The following is a 21,390-nucleotide window of genomic DNA, read 5'->3' on the forward strand; positions in this document are numbered from 1 at the left end:
CTTTTCATATTGATAAATGAGATCTATGTATATAATAACTATTTAAACTCTTTGTCATGTTACAGATACCTTTCAACTTTGTCATTTACTGTTTAATGTTGTGTACAGTTGGTGGTTTTAAATGCCTTGCATTCTCTGATGGGAAAATGCTTTACCAAAATTATTATAAAAAAGTTTTATAGCACTTGCCTCAAGATTTTTCTGTGACTCAGTTTTTTGGTATATTTCATGTGTTAGGTCTGTTTCATGTGTCATAAGAACATGTTTACTGGGTATTTTTTATATGAAATGTAAGTGTAGAGATTCCACACATGTGGTCCTACTCTTGAGAATTTATGTTCATAGAATCACTATTGTGCCTTAGATCTTTATTAAACTGAGCTCTATTAATTTGAATATCTGGAGATTTAGACACCAGTTAGGCTGATTTTTAATGTTACATTATTTTTTACAAAACAGTTTTTTAAAATAGAAGAAACAAAATTGGAGAATGTATAATACACAATAAAAATAGCACTTTTAAAAAACATTTTAGAAGCATGTGAATGGCAAGTCATACTTATTAATTTCTCTTAAGACTCTTACTAGACAATTCGTTGTTAGCCTAATGTGAGTTAATAAATGGATGTTACTTGAAAAATGATTAAGATATAGTTAAAAAAAAAAGCCTATAATTTCACTTTTTATTAATTTTTTTCCATCCTTCTATTCATTCCAAATGGGTAAAGCAACTCTAAAATTGAATTTGCTGTTCCAGAATTTGAACACTGTGCCTACATGCAATTAAAAATAGATGCACTGTCAAGGGTGATTTCTTAGCTTTTATATCAGGATATAAACTAATTATGCTTGTTTATAGGAAGTCGACATCCCTCAAAAAACATACAGCACATCTTATTTAAGGAGGCAGACCTTCTCACAGAGATAGCACATGTCAGACTGTAGCCAAGGCTAACTGAAATCAAACTCTTTGTCAAACAAGTTTTCAATAAAAGAGTAACCATGTCAAAGGGAGATTACAGGTGATTTACTGTGGTCTCACTACGTATGTTCCAAGGGTTTCTGTTTTGCAATTTCCAAGGGGTTTCTTAGTCCCATATAGTGTTCGAACTGCCTTGACTATAGGATATGAATTGGAAAGCAGCCAAACAAGAATAATATTCTTGCGTAGATTGACTGTTTTTATCCAGATTCAATTAAAATGATAATAACAATTAAAAGAGAAATGAGAAGTAAAAGGGGTAGAAAACTTATTTTGTTGAATTTTGAATTTGAAGTTATCCTACTCTTTTATAATGTATAATTTAAAATTTTAAATATAAAATTTTATTTTAAATAAAACAAGCAGAAATAAGACCTGTTTAGATTACTTTTTGAGACACTTATTACAGCAGTTTAAAACTTTGTATAAGCCGCAGCAGTTCAGTGCCCAGCTCCTAGCCAATAGGTCCGCAGTTAGAACCCACCCAGCAGCTCTGCGGGAGAAGGACCTAGCAATCTGCTTCCCTAAAGATGACAGCCAAGAAAACCCTATGGGGCAGTTCTACTCTGTCACGTAGGGTCACTGTGAGTCAAAAATCAACTCAATGGTGCCTAACAACAAAACTTTGTATACAGAAAGTTCTTCCGTTCTTTTTTAAGAACAATATTCGTCCATGTTTTCTTGCCAATTTTCTTACTTCAAACATTTCTGCAGTGGCGTTTTCAGAGCATTTATGATCTGTATTCTATAAAAGCAGTCCCTGGGTAGTGTAAATGGTTAACACGCTCAGCTGATAACTGAAAGGTTGGAGGTTCAAATCCATCCAGAGGCACCTTGGAAGAAAGGCCTGGCAATCTACAGGAAAATTAGTCATTGACAACCCTATGCAGCACTGCTCTATTCTGATACACATGGGGTCGCCATGAGTCAGAATTGACTTAGCAGTGGCAACTGTTTGTATGGTAGTATCTCATGAACAAAACATTTCAAAACTCATTCAAGATTCAAAGTTATTATTTTTTTTTTTTAAAGTTCAGCTCTAATGGGAATATTGAAGTTATGTTACTAAATTATGTTGTAAATGTCCTAAAGCCTTTTTAGTATGAGGTCATATTTTGAGAAAATCGCATGATACCTTAGAATATATTTGTTCCAAAAGTACGTCCAAACTGCAACTTGCACTTCAGGATTCAGTTTTGTCATATTTAGGGAAAAATTGATATGGTTTAACTGCCACCCAGTGCCACATGCTCTGCAAAATAGAGGTCATGGAAAACAAATGAGGAATTAAATTGAAATCCCCAAGCTCCTTTCAGGAATTAAAAAGATACTCCTTTCATAGGTATTGGCTACTCAAAGTAATGTTTATAATGCTAGTAAAGCTTTCAGCTCATTTGTGACAGCAACTAATTAACCTTTTGTTAAAGAAGGCCGTATCTGAAGTTTGGAATTTCATGGAGTTAAAATAACATTCCACTCTTTTTGAAATTGTGCACATTCATTTTTGTTGAGTAATGATCTTCAAGTATTGTACGTGAATTTTTCAAATGAAAAGCCTAAAATGCCTTTGAGGTAGGAAAGCAATAGCTTTAAAATATGCTCAATATTTATAAAAGTGAACTGTAATTCATATTAATTTCACTGATTAAAAAAGAATGTGAAATATGGTTATGTTCTTTATTTGTATTAGATAATATATGTAAAGGAACTTTGTAAACTATAAAACACTGTACAAAAGTAAGGTACAATTAGTTAAAATAGCAAGTCTTGTCATTTTGGACTCATTCATAGTATGATTTGAATATCTTCTTATATGTGTTTTACAGGATAAACCTATAATTAGATTACAATTCACTTTTGTAAAATATTTAATATCCAGAGTAAGTGATTCTATATAAAACATGCTTTATAGTCCTTCTCAGTATTATATTGCATGGCTTCTTTATTGCCTCTAATTATCCAATATATTCAAGTTTTCTTCCCCTGTTATGTCACTATTCTGCAAAATCTTTGGGCCAGATCAAGTCTTCTTTATATGTGATTTTAAGGGTCTAAGTTGGTAGATTGTTTCAGGTAAGCATACTTGGGGATAACCAGGAGTTAATGGTTGTATTCTAATAATAGTTAAAAGTACACATTAACAGTTCATTGTTATTTAGACCTCTGAGACGCATGTTTTGTTTAAATAGGTGCAAATGCCAACCAGATGCTTATAAAAGGTATTTATTGATAATAGAATGGCCAATCAAAGTACATGGTTAGGCAGTGATGTCATGATGTTATTTAATATCCTAACCCGAAACAGTGTGCACGAATCTCCTAGCCATCCACATGTTTTCGACCACAGTTGTCCTATTCAGCCCTGCTTTGATCTTCGTGCTCCTTTTTAGCTGAACGCTGGTAAACGTCCTTTCTGACAGCCCCCTTTGCTCTTGCCTGCCATTATCTGCCGAGGTTCAGAAGCCAGAGCATCACTTCAAACGGGAGAGCGAGGGAGCAGCCAGCCAGAAGAGATTCCTGAGGCATGCAGAGTTCTGGCATAATCATTCAAAGCTGTTGGGCCAGGGATGGGGTGGCAGAGGTGTATGTGAATAGAGAGCTGTGGGGGCTGGCCCTGGTCGCTGGTAAATAAGTGAAGTCAGGTGCCAGAGAGTCTAGACGCAGTGATTTCAGTCGCGGGGGCTTTGGTATCTGATACTCAGTGTGGGACTTGTCTGATTGAGCACTGTTGCCTCTTCAGTGCACAGGCTGAAGCCCTTTAGTGCCTTCCTGTTAAATCAGTAAAAGATGACAACAAACACAGTTTAAATAGAACAAATCTAATTTTAATATTTCCTAGTTGGCAGTAATTACACTTACTTTTGAAGTGCCATAGGTAGCAATCAAATAAAGACAATGTTGCCTGTGGTGTTTGAACTAAACTTTTAAAATTAATTAAAATTGAAATGTTTCTCTTTCTTGTTATGAAAACTAATTCTGTATCACATACATTCCATTCACATGTAGCCCTAATTTGTTTTGAATTTTTGGAGGGGACAGGTAAGATTTCAAGCCATGCTTGCTTTTTTTTTTTTTTTAATGTAGCTCCTGGTTATTTACTTCTACACAGGATTTGACATGGAAACTTCCAAAAGAATGTCCTCAGCTTCTAAACCAATCACTTGTAACCCCATTTTTAATGGCAATTTTCATATTATAAGGGTTACATAATTTGAAGTAAATAATTCTTGTAATAGCAAGTAATCTTGCCTTTTTAAAGCTGTGCTTTGATGTAAAAGATTTTCATTATTTGGGAAGAAGTCTGTAGTAGATTTTTAATTAGAGTATGAAAAACATACTAATTATATTAATTAGAGGGTTGTGACATATTTTTATTCCTTTGTAATGTTTTTAATTAGCGGTTAATATACAGATAGGTCGCAAATATGTTAAATATATACCCAGTAAATTAAGATTATTTTATTATTGCTCTAGAATCTTTTTATTCTTTAGCATTATTAAGGTTTAATGATACTTTACCCAAAGATTCCATTAGCAGGAACACTTTTGGTTAAAGAGCTGCCCTCTGGGAAAAGGCATGATACATGCTAGCATTTGCCTGTTCCAGTGTTTGGTAGTTTTCAGCATACAGACCCTGTACATGTTTTGTTAGAATTATACCTAAGTGTTTGATTTTTGGGGGGTAGCAGTTGTAAATAATATTGTGTTTTTAATTTGGGTTTCTGGCTGTTCATTACTAGCATACAATTGATTTTCATATGTTTGCCTCGTATCCTTTTCTAAACTCAGAAGTTATCTGGAACTTGCATGCAAAGTAATCAAAACGATATTTAACAGAATGGGGTCTATACAGTCAATAAGTATTTGTTATGCAGTTACTGTATACCAGACACTGCTGGATTCATGAAGGCATGTTGACCAGCTAAAATTATAAATTTTAGGAATAGCATCCATATGTTGTTAGGAATTTGGACTTGAAAATGCCTTTAATAATATGCATGAAGGTAATTTGTTGATTTAGCAATAATGAAAACTATAGCATGAAATGTGTTCATTTCTCCTTTATATTGCCACTGTCCCTCGCCATGACAAACCTAGATTACTGTTAAATGGCATAGCTCAACTACCTTTTCCTCCTACCTTCCTGAATGCTACATCTTAGACCCTCCTTCCCTTTCTCTTATCATTAAATAGAGTTCTCTCCTCATTTTATATCCCTGCGCAAGTGATTGGATACAGCCTACAGCTTCAGTTAGCAACCATGTATAACAATTCCTAAAATTATCCTCTAGGATAATAAACCCAGGCCTGCATTTCTAACTTCCTTCTGAATAGCTATACTAGACTGTCTTATTGGCAGCTTAAGATCAACATAGCTAAAACCAACATCACCATCTTCCCTTGAAAGTTTCCTTCTACTACAGTTTCCCTCTTTGGATAAATGTTAGCACTACCATCCATGTCATCTCTCAGTGTGGAAACCTGGGAGTCATCCTTCACTCCTTCTTTACATTTGCCCAGACATTAAGTCAGTTATTAAATTCAATTTTGATTCTCTTTTCTAAAAATATCTCTAATCTGCTCTTTTATCTCTGTTTCCAGTTCTGCTACCCTAGGCCAGGCCATCAGCGTACCTGGATATTCCACTAGCCTTCTAAGTGGTTTCTATTTTCTTGTCCTGTTTCAGTCTGCGTTGGCCAGATCTCTTCGAAACACAAATCTTTTCTGACATTTTCCTGTTTAAAGTCTTTAATGGCTTCCCATTATCCTTAGGATGTAGCCAGAATCCTTAATGTATACTTCAAGACTGTGCAAAATCTGGTCCTTACCTTCTTATCTCTCAGCACTGTTTCCCTTACTCCAGCATGTTTTCCTTCTTTCCCTTCTTCAAAAGAATTGTGTTCTTTCTTGTCTTACGACCTTTGCACAAGCTGTTTTCTTTGATCGGAATGCTCTGCTTCTAAACATTCTTTTAAATTCTTTAAGTCCAGAGGTTGGTTTTTTGGTTTTTTTTGATTTATTGTGCTTTAAGGGTAAGTTTATAAATTAAGTCAGACTCTCATACAAAAAGTTATACATACCTTGCTATGTACTCCTAGCTGCTCTCCCCGTAATGAAACAGTACACTCCTCCACCCTGTATTCCCAGTGTCCATTCAGCCAGCTCCTGCTTTCCTCGTCCTTCTCATCTCGCCTGCAGACAGTGCAGAGGTTTCATCTAATATTTCTCCTGTGTTCACCACTGACAGTGGAAGGTTTATATTTAATATGGACCATCTAGTAGTTCATTAACCATTTCTTCAACAGTGACAGCCTTGAAAAATGTAAATTATATTTTGCTGTGTTGAACATACAACCTAAGATTGTGATAAAATATTGTTTGTGGGTTTTGTTGTTGTTGAGTAAAATACGGCCTGTGTTTCTTGCTAGTTAATGAAGATGCTCTTTGAATGTTCAGATGAACGAATTGACTTGGAACTCATTTCTTTCTGCATTAATCTTGCTGCTAACAAGAGGAATGTACAGCTTATCTGTGAAGGTTAGTACCTTTGAGGTTCATAGGTAACGTCTTCAGCATATGGCAATTGGCATATGATGGGAAATAGATGATAAGGAATTAAGAATTAGAGTGGACATGTGAGCTGTAATTTTAAATAGTTTCTTCCTTATGGCTGTCCTCCTGAAAGGTCAGAGAAACTCAGAATATTCCTATAGCACGAATGGAGACATTTACCCTTCAGTAACATTGTATAAACCATGGCAGGTTAGGCTAAATTATAATTCAATTTTTTTAAAACATTTTCTAGATGAAAGGAAACTTTTACTCGTATATTTTACTGAGGACTCAAGCTATTGCAGTGTAAGCTTTTCAAGGTGATACGTAAAATTATATTAGGTTATTGTTTCTATATTATTATCCTGGCAAATGGCTTGTCATATGTTACAATGTGTCATAGTCTGATCAATAGTTTTTCTATTGAAAAAATTAAAATTATTACTCCCACAATCCAGAGGTAATCATAGGTAAAATTTTTGTGTAATGCTTCTGTATATTTTTAAATGATGTTTTCCCCTTATATTGTCACTTACTTTTTTTTTTAATTAATAATACCTTGGGTATCATTCCATGTGGTTAAATAGTTTTATAAAATATCATTGTTAATTATCTGCAAAATAGTCCATTGTAAATATTTGCCATACTTTAATATGCTACTTTGGATATTTAGTTTGTTGCCAATTCTTTTCTGATACAATGCTGTAGTGATTATTCTTTTATCTCAATGTTTATAGCTTTCCACTTTTATATTCTTAAGATAAACCCCTAGAGCTAAAATTGTTTTTTCTGGGTTAAAAACTATTTAGATTTTTTCTAAATTTGTGGTGGATATTCTAGAGATGGAGCCCTGGTGGCACAGTGGTTAAGAGCTCGGCTGCTAACCAAAAGGTCAGCAGTTCATATCCACCAGCCACTCCTTGGAATCCCTATGGAGCAGTTCTATCCTGTTTTGTAGGAAATCGACTGAATGGCAACAGGTTTGAGTATTTTTGGTTTTTTTTTTTTTTTTGCATTGAGATAAAAGAATACGAAAAGCAATATTAATAATAATCTTTTTTTAGAGATAAAAGGCCCCATGCGTCTGTCAGTTTGTTATACTATGGAGGCTTGTGTGTTGCTATGATGTTGGAAGTTATGCCACCGGTTTTCAGATACCAGCAAGGTCACCCATGGCAGACAGGTTTCAGATGAGCTTCCAGACTAAGACAGACTAAGAAGAAGGGCATGGCAGCCTACTTCTGAAAAGATTTAGCCAGTAAAAACCTTATGAATAGCAGCAGAACATTGTCAGATATAGTGCCGGAAGATGAGCCTCTCAGGCTGGAAGGTGCTCATCATACGACTGGGGAAGAGCTGCCTCCTCAAAGTAGAGTTGACCTTAATGACGTGGATGGAGTCAAGCTTTTCGGACCTTCATTGGCTGATGTGGCATGACTCAAAGTGAGAAGAAACAGCTGCAAACGTCCATTAATAATTGGAGCATGGAATTTACAAAGTATAAATCTAGGAAAATTAGAAGTCGTCAAAAATGAAATGGAGAGGAGGCGGAGCCAAGATGGCGGACTAGGCAGACGCTACCTCGGATCCCTCTTACAACAAAGACACGGAAAAACAAGTGAATCGATCACATACATAACAATCTATGAACCCTGAACAACAAACACAGATTTAGAGACGGAGAACGAACTAATACGGGGAAGCAGCGATTGTTTCCAGAGCCTGGAGCCAGCATACCAGTCAGGTACGGCACAAGCACAGAGACCTGCTCCACCCCCCTGAACTAACCCCGGGAGGGGGACTAGCCGGTTCCACGGGCGGCGTGGGACGCAGCCGTTAGGAGAAGTCCCCGGGAGGCAGTGACTGATCTTGGAGCAGAAAGAGCAGCACCCGAGCCGGGGAACCGTCCCACAGGGATTTGGACTGCACGCAGGTACGCCATAAACACGGAGAGTTGCTCCACCCCCTGAACTAACCCCGGGAAGGTGACCATCCGGGTCGCGCGGGCGGCGTGGGACGCAGCCGGTAGGAGAAGTCCCCGGGAGGCAGCGACTGGTATTGGAGCAGGGAGAACAGCGTTCCAGCCGGGACACTCGGTCGCGGCACAAGCACGGGGAGCTACTCCACCCATCTGAACTAACCCCGGGAGGGGGCCCACCTGGTTCACGGGGGCGGCACGGCCACGCGGCTGGAGGGACGAGAAGTCCCCGGGAGGCAACGACTGATTTTGGAGTCGAGAGTGCACCGTCCCAGTAGGGGAGCCTTGACGCTGGGCGTGGGGCTGGAAGCGGAGGATCTGACCGTGACTCCAGCGGGCCAGACCCCCCGGGGGCAATCTCCACACAGACAGCACACATAGGCGACGCGCCCGCGGGAATCTCAGATATAATAGTCTTTCCAAGCAAGACAAGCAACTCTGGCTATATTCTGAGGTGCTACTCTCCTATCTCTCTGTTCCCTCCCCCACCCTCCCCAGGCGGCTTCATTAACATCTGAATAGCCTGAGCCAGAGGGAGAACTCTGATAGGGATCTGACTGCAGTTTTTTTTTAGCGGATTTTCTGGAAAAACTAGTTTCCCAGTGATGGCTCGGAGACAACAATCCATATCAAACCACTTAAAGAAGCAGACCGTGACAGCTTCTCCAACTCCCCAAACAAAAGAATCAAAATCTTTCCCAAATGAAGATACAATTTTGGAATTATCAGATACAGAATATAAAAAACTAATTTACAGAATGCTTAATGATATCACAAATGAAATTAGGATATCTGCAGAAAAAGCCAAGGAACACACTGATAAAACTGTTGAAGAACTCAAAAAGATTATTCAAGAACATACTGGAAAAATTAATAAGTTGCAAGAATCCATAGAGAGACAACATGTAGAAATCCAAAAGATTAACAATAAAATAACAGAATTAGACAACACACTAGGAAGTCAGAGGAGCAGACTCGAGCAATTAGAATGCAGACTGGGACATCTGGAGGACCAGGGAATCAACACCAACATAGCTGAAAAAAAATCAGATAAAAGAATTAAAAAAAATGAAGAAACCCTAAGAATTATGTGGGACTCTATCAAGAAGGATAACCTGCGGGTGATTGGAGTCCCAGAACAGGGAGGGGGGACAGAAAACACAGAGAAAATAGTTGAAGAACTTCTGACAGAAAACTTCCCTGACATCATGAAAGACGAAAGGATATCTATCCAAGATGCTCATCGAACCCCATTTAAGATTGATCCAAAAAGAAAAACACCAAGACATATTATCATCAAACTCACCAAAACCAAAGATAAACAGAAAATTTTAAAAGCAGCCAGGGAGAAAAGAAAGGTTTCCTTCAAGGGAGAATCAATAAGAATATGTTCTGACTACTCAGCAGAAACCATGCAGGCAAGAAGGGAATGGGACGACATATACAGAACACTGAAGGAGAAGAACTGCCAACCAAGGATCATATATCCAGCAAAACTCTCTCTGAAATATGAAGGCGAAATTAAGATATTTACAGACAAACACAAGTTTAGAGAATTTGCAAAAACCAAACCAAAGCTACAAGAAATACTAAAGGATATTGTTTGGTCAGAGAACCAATAATATCAGATATCAGCACAACACAAGGTCACAAAACAGAACGTCCTGATATCAACTCAAATAGGGAAATCACAAAAACAAACAAATTAAGATTAATTAAAAAAAAAATACACATAACAGGGAATCATGGAAGTCAATAGGTAAAAGATCACAATAATCAAAAAGAGGGACTAAATACAGGAGGCATTGAACTGCCATATGGAGAGTGATACAAGGCGATATAGAACAATACAAGTTAGGTTTTTACTTAGAAAAATAGGGGTATATAATGAGGTAACCACAAAAAGGTATAACAACTCTATAACTCAAGACAAAAACCAAGAAAAACGTAACGACTCAACTAACATAAAGTCAAACACTATGAAAGTGAGGATCTCACAATTTACTAAGAAAAACGCCTCAGCACAAAAAAGTATGTGGAAAAATGAAATTGTCAACAACACACATAAAAAGGCATCAAAATGACAGCACTAAAAACTTATTTATCTATAATTACCCTGAATGTAAATGGACTAAATGCACCAATAAAGAGACAGAGAGTCACAGACTGGATAAAGAAACACGATCCATCTATATGCTGCCTACAAGAGACACACCTTAGACTTAGAGACACAAACAAACTAAAACTCAAAGGATGGAAAAAAGTATATCAAGCAAACAATAAGCAAAAAAGAAGAGGAGTAGCAATATTAATTTCTGACAAAATAGACTTTAGACTTAAATCCACCACAAAGGATAAAGAAGGACACTATATAATGATAAAAGGGACAATTGATCAGGAAGACATAACCATATTAAATATTTACGCACCCAATGACAGGGCTGCAAGATATATAAATCAAATTTTAACAGAACTGAAAAGCGAGATAGATACCTCCACAATTATAGTAGGAGACTTCAACACACCCCTTTCGGAGAAGGACAGGACATCTAGTAAGAAGCTCAACAGAGACACGGAAGATCTAATTACAACAATCAACCAACTTGACCTCATTGACTTATACAGAACTCTCCACCCAACTGCTGCAAAATATACTTTTTTTTCTAGCGCACATGGAACATTCTCTAGAATAGACCACATATTAGGTCATAAAACAAACCTTTGCAGAGTCCAAAACATCGAAATATTACAAAGCATCTTCTCAGACCACAAGGCAATAAAACTAGAGATCAATAACAGAAGAACGAGGGAAAAGAAATCAAATACTTGGAAAATGAACAATACCCTCCTGAAAAAAGACTGGGTTATAGAAGACATCAAGGAGGGAATAAGGAAATTGATAGACAGCAACGAGAATGAAAATACTTCCTATCAAAACCTCTGGGACACAGCAAAAGCAGTGCTCAGAGGTCAATTTATATCAATAAATGCACACATACAAAAAGAAGAAAGAGCCAAAATCAGAGAACTGTCCCTACAACTTGAACAAATAGAAAGTGAGCAACAAAAGAATCCATCAGGCACCAGAAGAAAACAAATAATAAAAATTAGAGCTGAACTAAATGAATTAGAGAACAGAAAAACAATTGAAAGAATTAACAAAGCCAAAAGCTGGTTCTTTGAAAAAATTAACAAAATTGATAAACCATTGGCTGGACTGACTAAAGAAATACAGGAAAGGAAACAAATAACCCGAATAAGAAATGAGAAGGACCACATCACAACAGAACCAAATGAAATTAAAAGAATCATTTCAGATTATTATGAAAAATTGTACTCTAACAAATTTGAAAACCTAGAAGAAATGGATGAATTCCTTGAAAAACACTACCTACCTAAACTAACACATTCAGAAGCAGAACAACTAAATAGACCCATAACAAAAAAAGAGATTGAAACGGTAATCAAAAAACTCCCAACAAAAAAAAGTCCTGGCCCGGACGGCTTCACTGCAGAGTTCTACCAAATTTTCAGAGAAGAGTTAACACCACTACTACTAAAGGTATTCCAAAGCATAGAAAATGACGGAATACTACCCAACTCATTCTATGAAGCCACCATCTCCCTGATACCAAAACCAGGTAAAGACATTACAAAAAAAGAAAATTATAGACCTATATCCCTCATGAACATTGATGCAAAAATCCTCAACAAAATTCTAGCCAATAGAATCCAACAACACATCAAAAAAATAATTCACCCTGATCAAGTGGGATTTATACCAGGTATGCAAGGCTGGTTTAATATCAGAAAAACCATTAATGTAATCCATCACATAAATAAAACAAAAGACAAAAACCACATGATCTTATCAATTGATGCAGAAAAGGCATTTGACAAAGTCCAACACCCATTTATGATAAAAACTCTTACCAAAATAGGAATTGAAGGAAAATTCCTCAACATAATAAAGGGCATCTATGCAAAGCCAACAGCCAATATCACTCTAAATGGAGAGAACCTGAAAGCATTTCCCTTGAGAACGGGAACCAGACAAGGATGCCCTTTATCACCGCTCTTATTCAACATCGTGTTGGAAGTCTTAGCCAGGGCAATCAGGCTAGACAAAGAAATAAAAGGTATCCGGATTGGCAAGGAAGAAGTAAAGTTATCACTATTTGCAGATGACATGATTATATACACAGAAAACCCTAAGGAATCCTCCAGAAAACTACTGAAACTAATAGAAGAGTTTGGCAGAGTCTCAGGTTATAAAATAAACATACAAAAATCACTTGGATTCCTCTACATCAACAAAAAGAACACCGAAGAGGAAATAACCAAATCAATACCATTCACGGTAGCCCCCAAGAAGATAAGATACTTAGGAATAAATCTTACCAAGGATGTAAAAGACCTATACAAAGAAAACTACAAAGCTCTACTACAAGAAATTCAAAAGGACATACTTAAGTGGAAAAACATACCTTGCTCATGGATAGGAAGACTTAACATAGTAAAAATGTCTATTCTACCAAAAGCCATCTATACATTTAACGCACTTCCGATCCAAATTCCAATGTCATATTTTAAGGGGATAGAGAAACAAATCACCAATTTCAAAAAAAAAAAAAAAAAAAAAAAATGAAATGGAATGTGCAGAGATCGATATCCTAGGCATTAGTGAGCTGAAATGGACTGGTATTGGTCATTTTGACTCAGACAGTTTTATGGTCCACTATGCTGGGAATGACAACATGAAGAGGAATGGCATTGCATTCATCATCAAAAAGAACATTTCAAGATCTATCCTGAAGTACAGTGTTGTCAGTGATAGGGTAATATCCATACACCTACGAGGAATACCGGTTAATACGACCATTATGCAAATTTACACACCAACCACTAAAGCCAAAGATGAAGAAATTGAAGATTTTTACGAACTTCTGCCATCTGAAATTGATCCAACATGCAATCAGGATGCACTGATAATTAGTGGTGATTAAAATACAAAAGTTGAAAACGAAGAAGGATCGGTAGTTGGAAAATATGGCCTTGGTGATAGAAAAGATGCTGGAGATGGCATGATTGAATTTTGCAAGACCAATGACTTCCTCATCGCAGATACCTTTTTTCACCAACGTAAATGGCCTAGGCTGAATAACAGGAATCAAACTGAGTACATTAATGGAAAGAGACAATGGAGAAGCTCAATACCATCAGTGAGAACAAGGCCGGGGCTGGCTGCGGGTCAGACCATCAGTTACTCATATGCAAGTTCAAGTTCAAACTGAAGAAAATTAGAACAAGTCCACAACAGCCAAAGTATGACCTTGAGTACATCCCACCTGAATTTAGAGACCATCTTGAGAAGAGATTTGACGTGTTGAACACTAATGACTGAAGACCAGATGAGTTGTGAAATGACATCAAGGACATCATACATGAAAAAAGCAACAGGTCATTAAAAAGACAGGAGAGAAAGAAAAGACCTAAATGGATGTCAGAAATGACTCCGAAACTTGCTCTTGAACATCAAGTAGCTAAGGCAAAAAGGAAAAAATAATGAAGTAAAAGAGCTGAACAGAAGATTTCAAGGGGCAGCTCAAGAAGACATGGATGACCTGGAGATAGAAAACCAAAGGGAAGAACACACTCAGCATTTCTCAAGCTCGAAGAACTAAGCAAAAATTCAAGCCTCAAGTTGCAATACGAAGGATTCTACGGGGAAAATATTAAACGACCCCGGAAGCATCAAAAGAAGATGGAAGGAATACACAGAATTACTATGCCAAAAAGAATCGGTCAGCATTCAACCATTTCAGCAGGTAGCATGTGATCAGAAACCGATGCGACTGAAAGAAGAGTCCAAGCTGCCCTGAAGGCATTGGTGAAAAACAGGTTCTGGGAATTGATGAAATGCCAGTTGACATGTTTTGACAAATGGCTGCAGCGCTGGAAGTGCTCACTCATCTATGCCAAGAAATTTGGGAAACAGCTACCTGGCCAACCAACTGGAAGAGATCCATATTTATGCCTATTCCCAAGAAAGGTGATCCAACCGAATGCAGACATTATCGAACAATATCATTAATATCACGTGCAAGCAAAATTTTTCTGAAGATCATTCAAAAGCGTCTGCAGCAGTATATTAACAGGGCACTGCCAGAAATTCAAGCCAGGATTCAGAAGAGGACGTAGAAGGAGGGATATCATTGCTGATGTCAGATGAATCCTAGCTGAAAGCAGACAATACCTGAAAGATGTTTACCTGTGTTGTATTGACTATGCTAAGGCATTCGACTGCGTGGATCATAACAAATTATGGATAACGTTGCAAAGAATTAAAATTCCAGAACACTTAGTTTTCCTCATGAGGAATCCGTACATGGATCAAGAGGCCATTGTTCGAACAGAACAAGGGAATACTGCGTGATTTAAAGTCAGGAAAGGTGTGCATGAGGATTGTATCCTTTCACCATACCTATTCAATCTGTATGCTGAGCAAATAATCCGAGAAGCCGGACTCTCTGAAGAAGAATGGGGCATCAGTATTGGAGGAAGACTCAACAACATGCGTTATACAGAAGACACAACGATGCTCGCTGAAAATGAAGAGGACTTACGCACTTGCTGATGAAGATCAAGGACCACAGCCTTCAGTATGGATTACACCTCAACATAAAGAAAAAAAAAATTCTCACGGCTGGACCAATAAGAAACATCATGGTAAACAGAGAAAAGATTGAGGTTGTCAAGGATTTCATTTTACTTGGATTCAAGTCACCATCCATGGAAACAGCAGTCAAGAAATCAAAAGACGCATTGCATTGGGCAAGTCTGTTACAAAAGACCTTTTTAAAGTGTTAAAAAGCAGAGATGTTACCTTGAGGACTAAGGTGTGCCTGACCAAAGCCATGGCGTTTTCAGTCTCCTCTTAGGCATGTGAAAGCTGGTCAATGAGTAAGGAAGGCCGAAGAAGAATTGACGCCTTTGAATTGTGGTGTTGGTGAAGAATACTGAATATACCATACCATGGAGTGCCAAAGAACAAACAAATCTGTCTTAGAAGTGCAACCAGAATGCTCATTAGAAGCAAAGATGGTGAGACGACATCTCACATACTTTGGGCATGTTATCAGGACAGATCAGTCTCTGTAGATGGATATCATGCTTGGTAAAGTAGAGGGTCAGCAAAAAAGAGGAAGACCCTCAACGAGATGGATTGACACAGTGGCTGCAACAGTGGGCTCAGGCATAGCAACAATTGTGAGGATGGCACCGGACTGGGCAATGTTTTATTCTGTTGTGCATAGGGTCGCTGTGAGTTGGAACTGCCCAAAAACAACAGAGATCAAAGAGCACATACTATATGGTTCCATTTATATGAAGTTTTATAACAGGCAAAACAAACTTGTGTTAAAAGAAGAGGGAGAGGAAGGAGGAGAAGGAGGGGCTTGAGAGAAAGGAGAGGGAGAAAGAAAAATGATTGTATATGGGGAATAAGATTGACAAGAAAGTGGCACAAAGGAACCTTCTAGAGTGAATGGAAATAGACCTATTCCTCACTTAATGACTATCTCATTATCCGACATCTCATATCCTAGGACAGTAGTAAAAGAAATCTGCCATTTCGTGCATTATCAAGGCACCGGGCATGGCAACAAGACTGCAGAGCTGCAGAGCGTCTGTTCCATTGTAGACGGTCTGGGGGCCTCTGGAAAGCAGGGCTGTGTTGCCCCGTACCATCTGCTCCCTCCTGTGGCAGGGGTGGGGGGGGTGCTTCATCCAGCTGCTGCACAGGGTGGTCTTCTCCAGGGCCACGGCCTCCAGGCAGACTCAGGCAGCATGAAGTTGGTGGGTGCCTGTTCTGGGATCCCAGCTCCTATGGGGCCTGAGGCTCTACAGCTCAGAACTGCTGTGGGGTGGGAATGGAGGAAAGAAAGAGGCATTGGAGAGTGTGTTTGGAAGAAATGCATATGAATTTAAGGACATCTCAAAGTGAGCCAAACTGGGCCAGAGGCCTCCTCCTTGGAGAGGCCAGATAAACGCCAGGCTCCCAGCACCCTCACTAGGAAGCCCCAAGCCTCAGTAACTCGCCAGGCCCAGAGGGCAGAGCAGGCTCGGGGATAATGAACTCAGGGCTTGCAAGGGTAGGAGTGGAGCCTGGATGCAGTTCTACAAGAGAAGCTGTGACCCAGCACAGGAGGAAGGTAGAGTGGTTAAGCCGTGGACCCTGCAGTCACACAGCCCAGCCTTATCCAGCTTTGTCTCCTCCACAGAGGAATAAATCCGTAACTGGGCTCCACACAGTGATGAGCATACCAGTAAATCTTAGCTGTGATTATTTCTATGATTATATTTTCTAAATAAAAAATATCAGACAAACGGATGATTTGAAAACAGAAAAAAAAAAAATCCTCCTTTTTCACATAATGCATATTTTCACATAAAGACTTGGCCTTTGGAACCGAACCATGTCGCTAAGTGAGGAGTGGGTGTATTTTACAGTTCTGCACATTGGTCAAAAGTAATCGAATTGTACACTTATGCTTTATGCATTCTACTGTATGTAAATTCTTTTTTGAGAAATGTGAACCAAAAAAGAAAAAAATCAAGTTAACATTAATTTTATTGAAGGAGTTTTCTGTTCTTTACCAGGAAATGGGCTTAAGATGCTCATGAAGAGGGCTCTGAAATTCAAGGACCCCCTGCTGATGAAGATGATTAGGAACATTTCCCAGCATGATGGGCCCACCAAAACCTTGTTTATTGTAAGTAGAGTTTTTGGCTTACTGTCTGTCAACATAAACTGAGAATTGAAGTTTTAAAGTGTTGCATTTGAAGGTGTGACTCTCACTGAGCTCTGATCGAATACGGACTCCTGACCCAAGCTGGCTCTTCTGTTGTGAACTGCTTTGTAAGGTTGGCTCCTGGAAAACTCAACCTACATTTTAATGTTGTTTAGGTTTATTGTTTCCTGCTGCTACCCACTCACTCCAATCTTCATCCCTTAAGCGTTAGCAACTTAGTTCAAGATTGTTAAAGCAAGAGAATCATGTTTGATCTGTATTTTTCTTCCTATGTGTTAAATTATTAGGTTGAGTTTTCTGCAGAAAACATTTTAAATTTGTGTTAAAATCCTCTGTTTTATTCAGGATTATGTTGGGGACCTTGCAGCCCAGATCTCTAATGATGAAGAAGAGGAGTTTGTGATAGAATGTCTAGGAACTCTTGCAAATCTGACCATTCCAGACTTAGACTGGGAGCTAGTTCTCAAGGAGTACAAGTTGGTTCCATACCTCAAGAATAAACTAAAACCAGGTCTGTGCTAACTGTTTCACTTTTGTGTAGTCACTAAGTTATTATATTATTTTTTTTTTATAAGGCTGCCAGTGCAGTATTTTGTGACCGTTATACTAGGAAGGGAAGGAGCCCTGGTGCACAGTGGTTAAGTGCTAACCAAAAGGTCAGCAGTTTGAAGCCACCAGCAGCTCCACAGGAGAAGAGACCTGACAATCTGCTTCCCTAAAGATTACAACCTAGGAAACCCTATGGGGCAGCTCCACTCTGTCACGTGGGGTTGCTGTGAGTTGAAGAGACACAACAACAGCAACATTGTACTAGGTGACACAGTTCCTTCCCACAGCTCCGGGTCTGGCTGCTCTCCCAGAAGGGTGGTTACTGGGCCTCCCAGTTTATCTCCTCTTTTTACTAACAATATAGTCTCTTAATATTAGTTTCTCTTCCCTGTCCTGCCTTTGCTGTTGTTGTTTTATCCTGCTTTTTTTTCAACCAAATACCACACCCTCTACACACACACACACACACACACACACACGCATGCACACAGTCCTTCGAGGCACTCAAATGAGTACCTTATTCTCCTCTGTGTTTTATTCTCTGTGACATTCAGTTGTGTTTTCCAAGATTTATTTCCACTTCTGTTACTACCCCACTACCATCACTGTCATCACTGAACATGGAAATTTGGAAAAAGGACCAATTTACAAACATGTCAAGGATTTATAGGAACTAATTTAATAGCTTCATTATCTTTCCTGTACATAGGAATTTTGAAAGTATGAAAGGATGTGGATCAGGACATTTCAGTGGAAACTTTCTATGATTTCACTTCACTAGGTGCTGCAGAAGACGACCTTGTTTTAGAAGTGGTTATAATGATTGGAACTGTATCTATGGATGACTCTTGTGCTGCGTTGCTGGCTAAATCTGGGATAATTCCTGCACTCATTGAATTGCTAAATGGTAAATTACAATTTATCTTAATTTATTTTTATGCTAATGTCTCAAATGAGTTATTAATTTAAAATTTTAAATATAAAATGCAGAAACTGCAACTGTGAAATAGTATTTAATACATTATATTAATCTTATAAAAAAATAGCGATTTTAAATTATGTAGTTAGGAAATGAGTTAAATAAACCTCTTAATGGGATTGAATCGAGTAATATCAAAGAGCTCTGTGTTGCAAAGTGAAAAAAGTTGTTCTAAAGCAATTCAGAAGAAATTTTACTGCCTTCTCCCACCACTCTTGAACAACTAATACTCTTTTTATTCTTTTGGTTGTGCTTTGTATTGGTTGAATTGGACATCCTATCTTGTACAAACTCTTCTTTTTTATATTTTGATTCCTAAGCAGGAAAGTTTACTTGGAAGCTAATTTTCAATATCATATTCCCTCCAAGGCCCAGAGATACAGTATTGTCTGTCCATTAAACTCTGTGCTGTCCAACATATGACTATTGAGCACTTAAAATGTGGCTGTCAAGACCGAGAACCTGAATTTTAAATTTATTTTGATTTTAATTTAACTAGCCACAGTGGCTTGTGGCTGCAATTCTGAACAGTACAGGTCTAGATTCTTTCCCTTACTCTTATATTGTTCTTAAGGGGCCAGGACTCATTATTCATACTGCATACAAATGTATCTAAATCTAATGTTATCCTGTTAGAGCCAAGTTCTTCTCTGTTGTTGTTAGGTGCTGTCGAGTCAGTTCCGGCTCATACTGACCCTATGCACAACAAACGAAACACTGCCCAGTCCTGCACCATCCTCACAGTTGTTGCTATGCTTGAGCCCACTGTTGCAGCCACTGTGTCTGTCCGTCTTGTTGAGGGTCTTGCTCTTTTTTGCTGACCCTCTACTTTACCAAGCATGATGTCCTTCTCCAGGGACTGATCCCTCCTGATAACATGTCCAAAGTATGTGAGATGTAATCTCACCACTCTTGCCTCTAAGAAGCATTCTGGTTGTACTTCTTCCAAGACAGATTTTCGCAGTCCATTGTATATTCAGTATTCTTCACCTACGTTACGATTCAAAGGCGTCAATTATTCTTCGGTCTTCCTTACTCATTGTCCAGCTTTCACATGCATAAGAGGCAATTGAAAACACCATGGCTTGGGTCAGGCGTACCTTAGTCCTCAAGGTGACATCTTTGCTTTCTAACACTTTAAAGAGGTCTTTTGCAGCAGACTTGCCCAATGCAGTGTGTCTTTTGATTGCTTGACTGCTGCTTCCGTGGATGTTGATTGTGGATCCAAGTAAAATGAAATCCTTGACAATCTGCTTTTTCTCCATTTGTCAAGATGTTGCTTATTGGTCCAGCTGTGAGGATTTTTTGTTTTCTTTATGTTGCGGTGTCGTCCATACTGAAGGCTGTGGTTCTTGATCTTCATCAGTAAGTGCTTCAAGTCCTCTTCACTTTCAGCAACCAAGGTTGTGTCATCTCATAACGCAGGTTGTTCATGAGTCTTTCTCCAATCCTGATGCACCATTCTTCTTCGTATAGTTCAGCTTCTTGGATTATTTGCTCAACGTACAGATTGAATAGGTATGGCGAAAGGATACAGCTGTGATGCACACCTTTCCTGACTTTAAACCGCACAGTATTCCCTTGTTCTGTTCAAACAACTACCTCTTGATCTATGTATAGGTTCCTCATGAGCACAATTAAGTGTTCTGGAATTCCCATTCTTCACAGTGTTATCCATAATTTGTTATGATCCACACAGTCGAATGCCTTTGCATAGTCAATCAAACACAGGTAAACATCTTTCTGGCATTCTCTCCTTTCAGCCAGGATCCATCTGACAGGAGCAGTGATAGCCCTGGTTCCCACGTCCTCTTCTGAATCCAGCTTGAATTTCTGGCAGTTCCCTGTTAGTGTACTGCCACAGGCACTTTTGAATGATCTTCAGCAAAATTTTTCTTGCATGTGATATTAATGATATTGTTCAGTAATTTCCATGTTTGGTTAAATCACCTTTCTTGGGAATAAGCATAAATATGGATCTTTTCCTGTCATTTGGCCAGGTCCTGCCTTCCATATTTTTTGGCACTTCCAGCGCTGCATCTATTTGTTGAAACATCTCAGTTGGTATCCCGTCAATTCCCAAACCCTTGTCTTTTGCCAGTGCCTTCAGTGCAGCTTGGGCTTCTTTCATTACCATCAGTTCTTGATCATATGCTACCTCCTGAAATGGCTGAATATCGACCAATTCTTTTTGGTATAGTGACTACCTGTATTCCTTCCATCTTGTTTTGATGCTTCCCGTGTCGTTTAATATATTCCTCATAGAATTCTTCAGTATTGCAACTTGAGGCTTGAATTTTTTCTTCAGTTCTTTCAGCTTGAGAAATGCTGAGTTGTGTTCTTCCCTTTTGGTTTTCTGTCTCCAGGTCTTTGCACATGTCATCGTGATAGTTTACTTTGTCTTCTTTGGCCGCCGTTTGAAATCTTCTGTTCAGGTTCTTTTAGTTCATCATTTTTTCCTTTCACTTTGGCTACTCGGCATTCAAGAGCAAGTTTCAGAGTGTCTTCTGACATCCACTTAGGTCTTTTCTTTCTC

General features: G+C 38.5%; 1 protein-coding gene across 3 annotated transcripts in view; it reads left to right on the plus strand.

Annotated features, from left to right (window-relative positions):
* The window catches only part of KIFAP3 (kinesin associated protein 3), a 267,451-nt gene that overhangs the window by 153,345 nt on the left and 92,716 nt on the right, over positions 1 to 21,390 (plus strand). For all 3 annotated transcript variants that reach the window (XM_049881269.1, XM_049881271.1, XM_049881270.1), the window contains exons 12-15: positions 6,412 to 6,520; positions 17,175 to 17,287; positions 17,672 to 17,837; positions 18,657 to 18,782. In XM_049881269.1, coding sequence (XP_049737226.1) covers positions 6,412 to 6,520; positions 17,175 to 17,287; positions 17,672 to 17,837; positions 18,657 to 18,782 — 514 coding nt within the window. The remainder of the gene's footprint in view (positions 1 to 6,411; positions 6,521 to 17,174; positions 17,288 to 17,671; positions 17,838 to 18,656; positions 18,783 to 21,390) is intronic.

The sequence above is a fragment of the Elephas maximus genome, chromosome 3 (assembly GCF_024166365.1).
Source record: "Elephas maximus indicus isolate mEleMax1 chromosome 3, mEleMax1 primary haplotype, whole genome shotgun sequence".
Classification (NCBI taxonomy): domain Eukaryota; kingdom Metazoa; phylum Chordata; class Mammalia; order Proboscidea; family Elephantidae; genus Elephas; species Elephas maximus.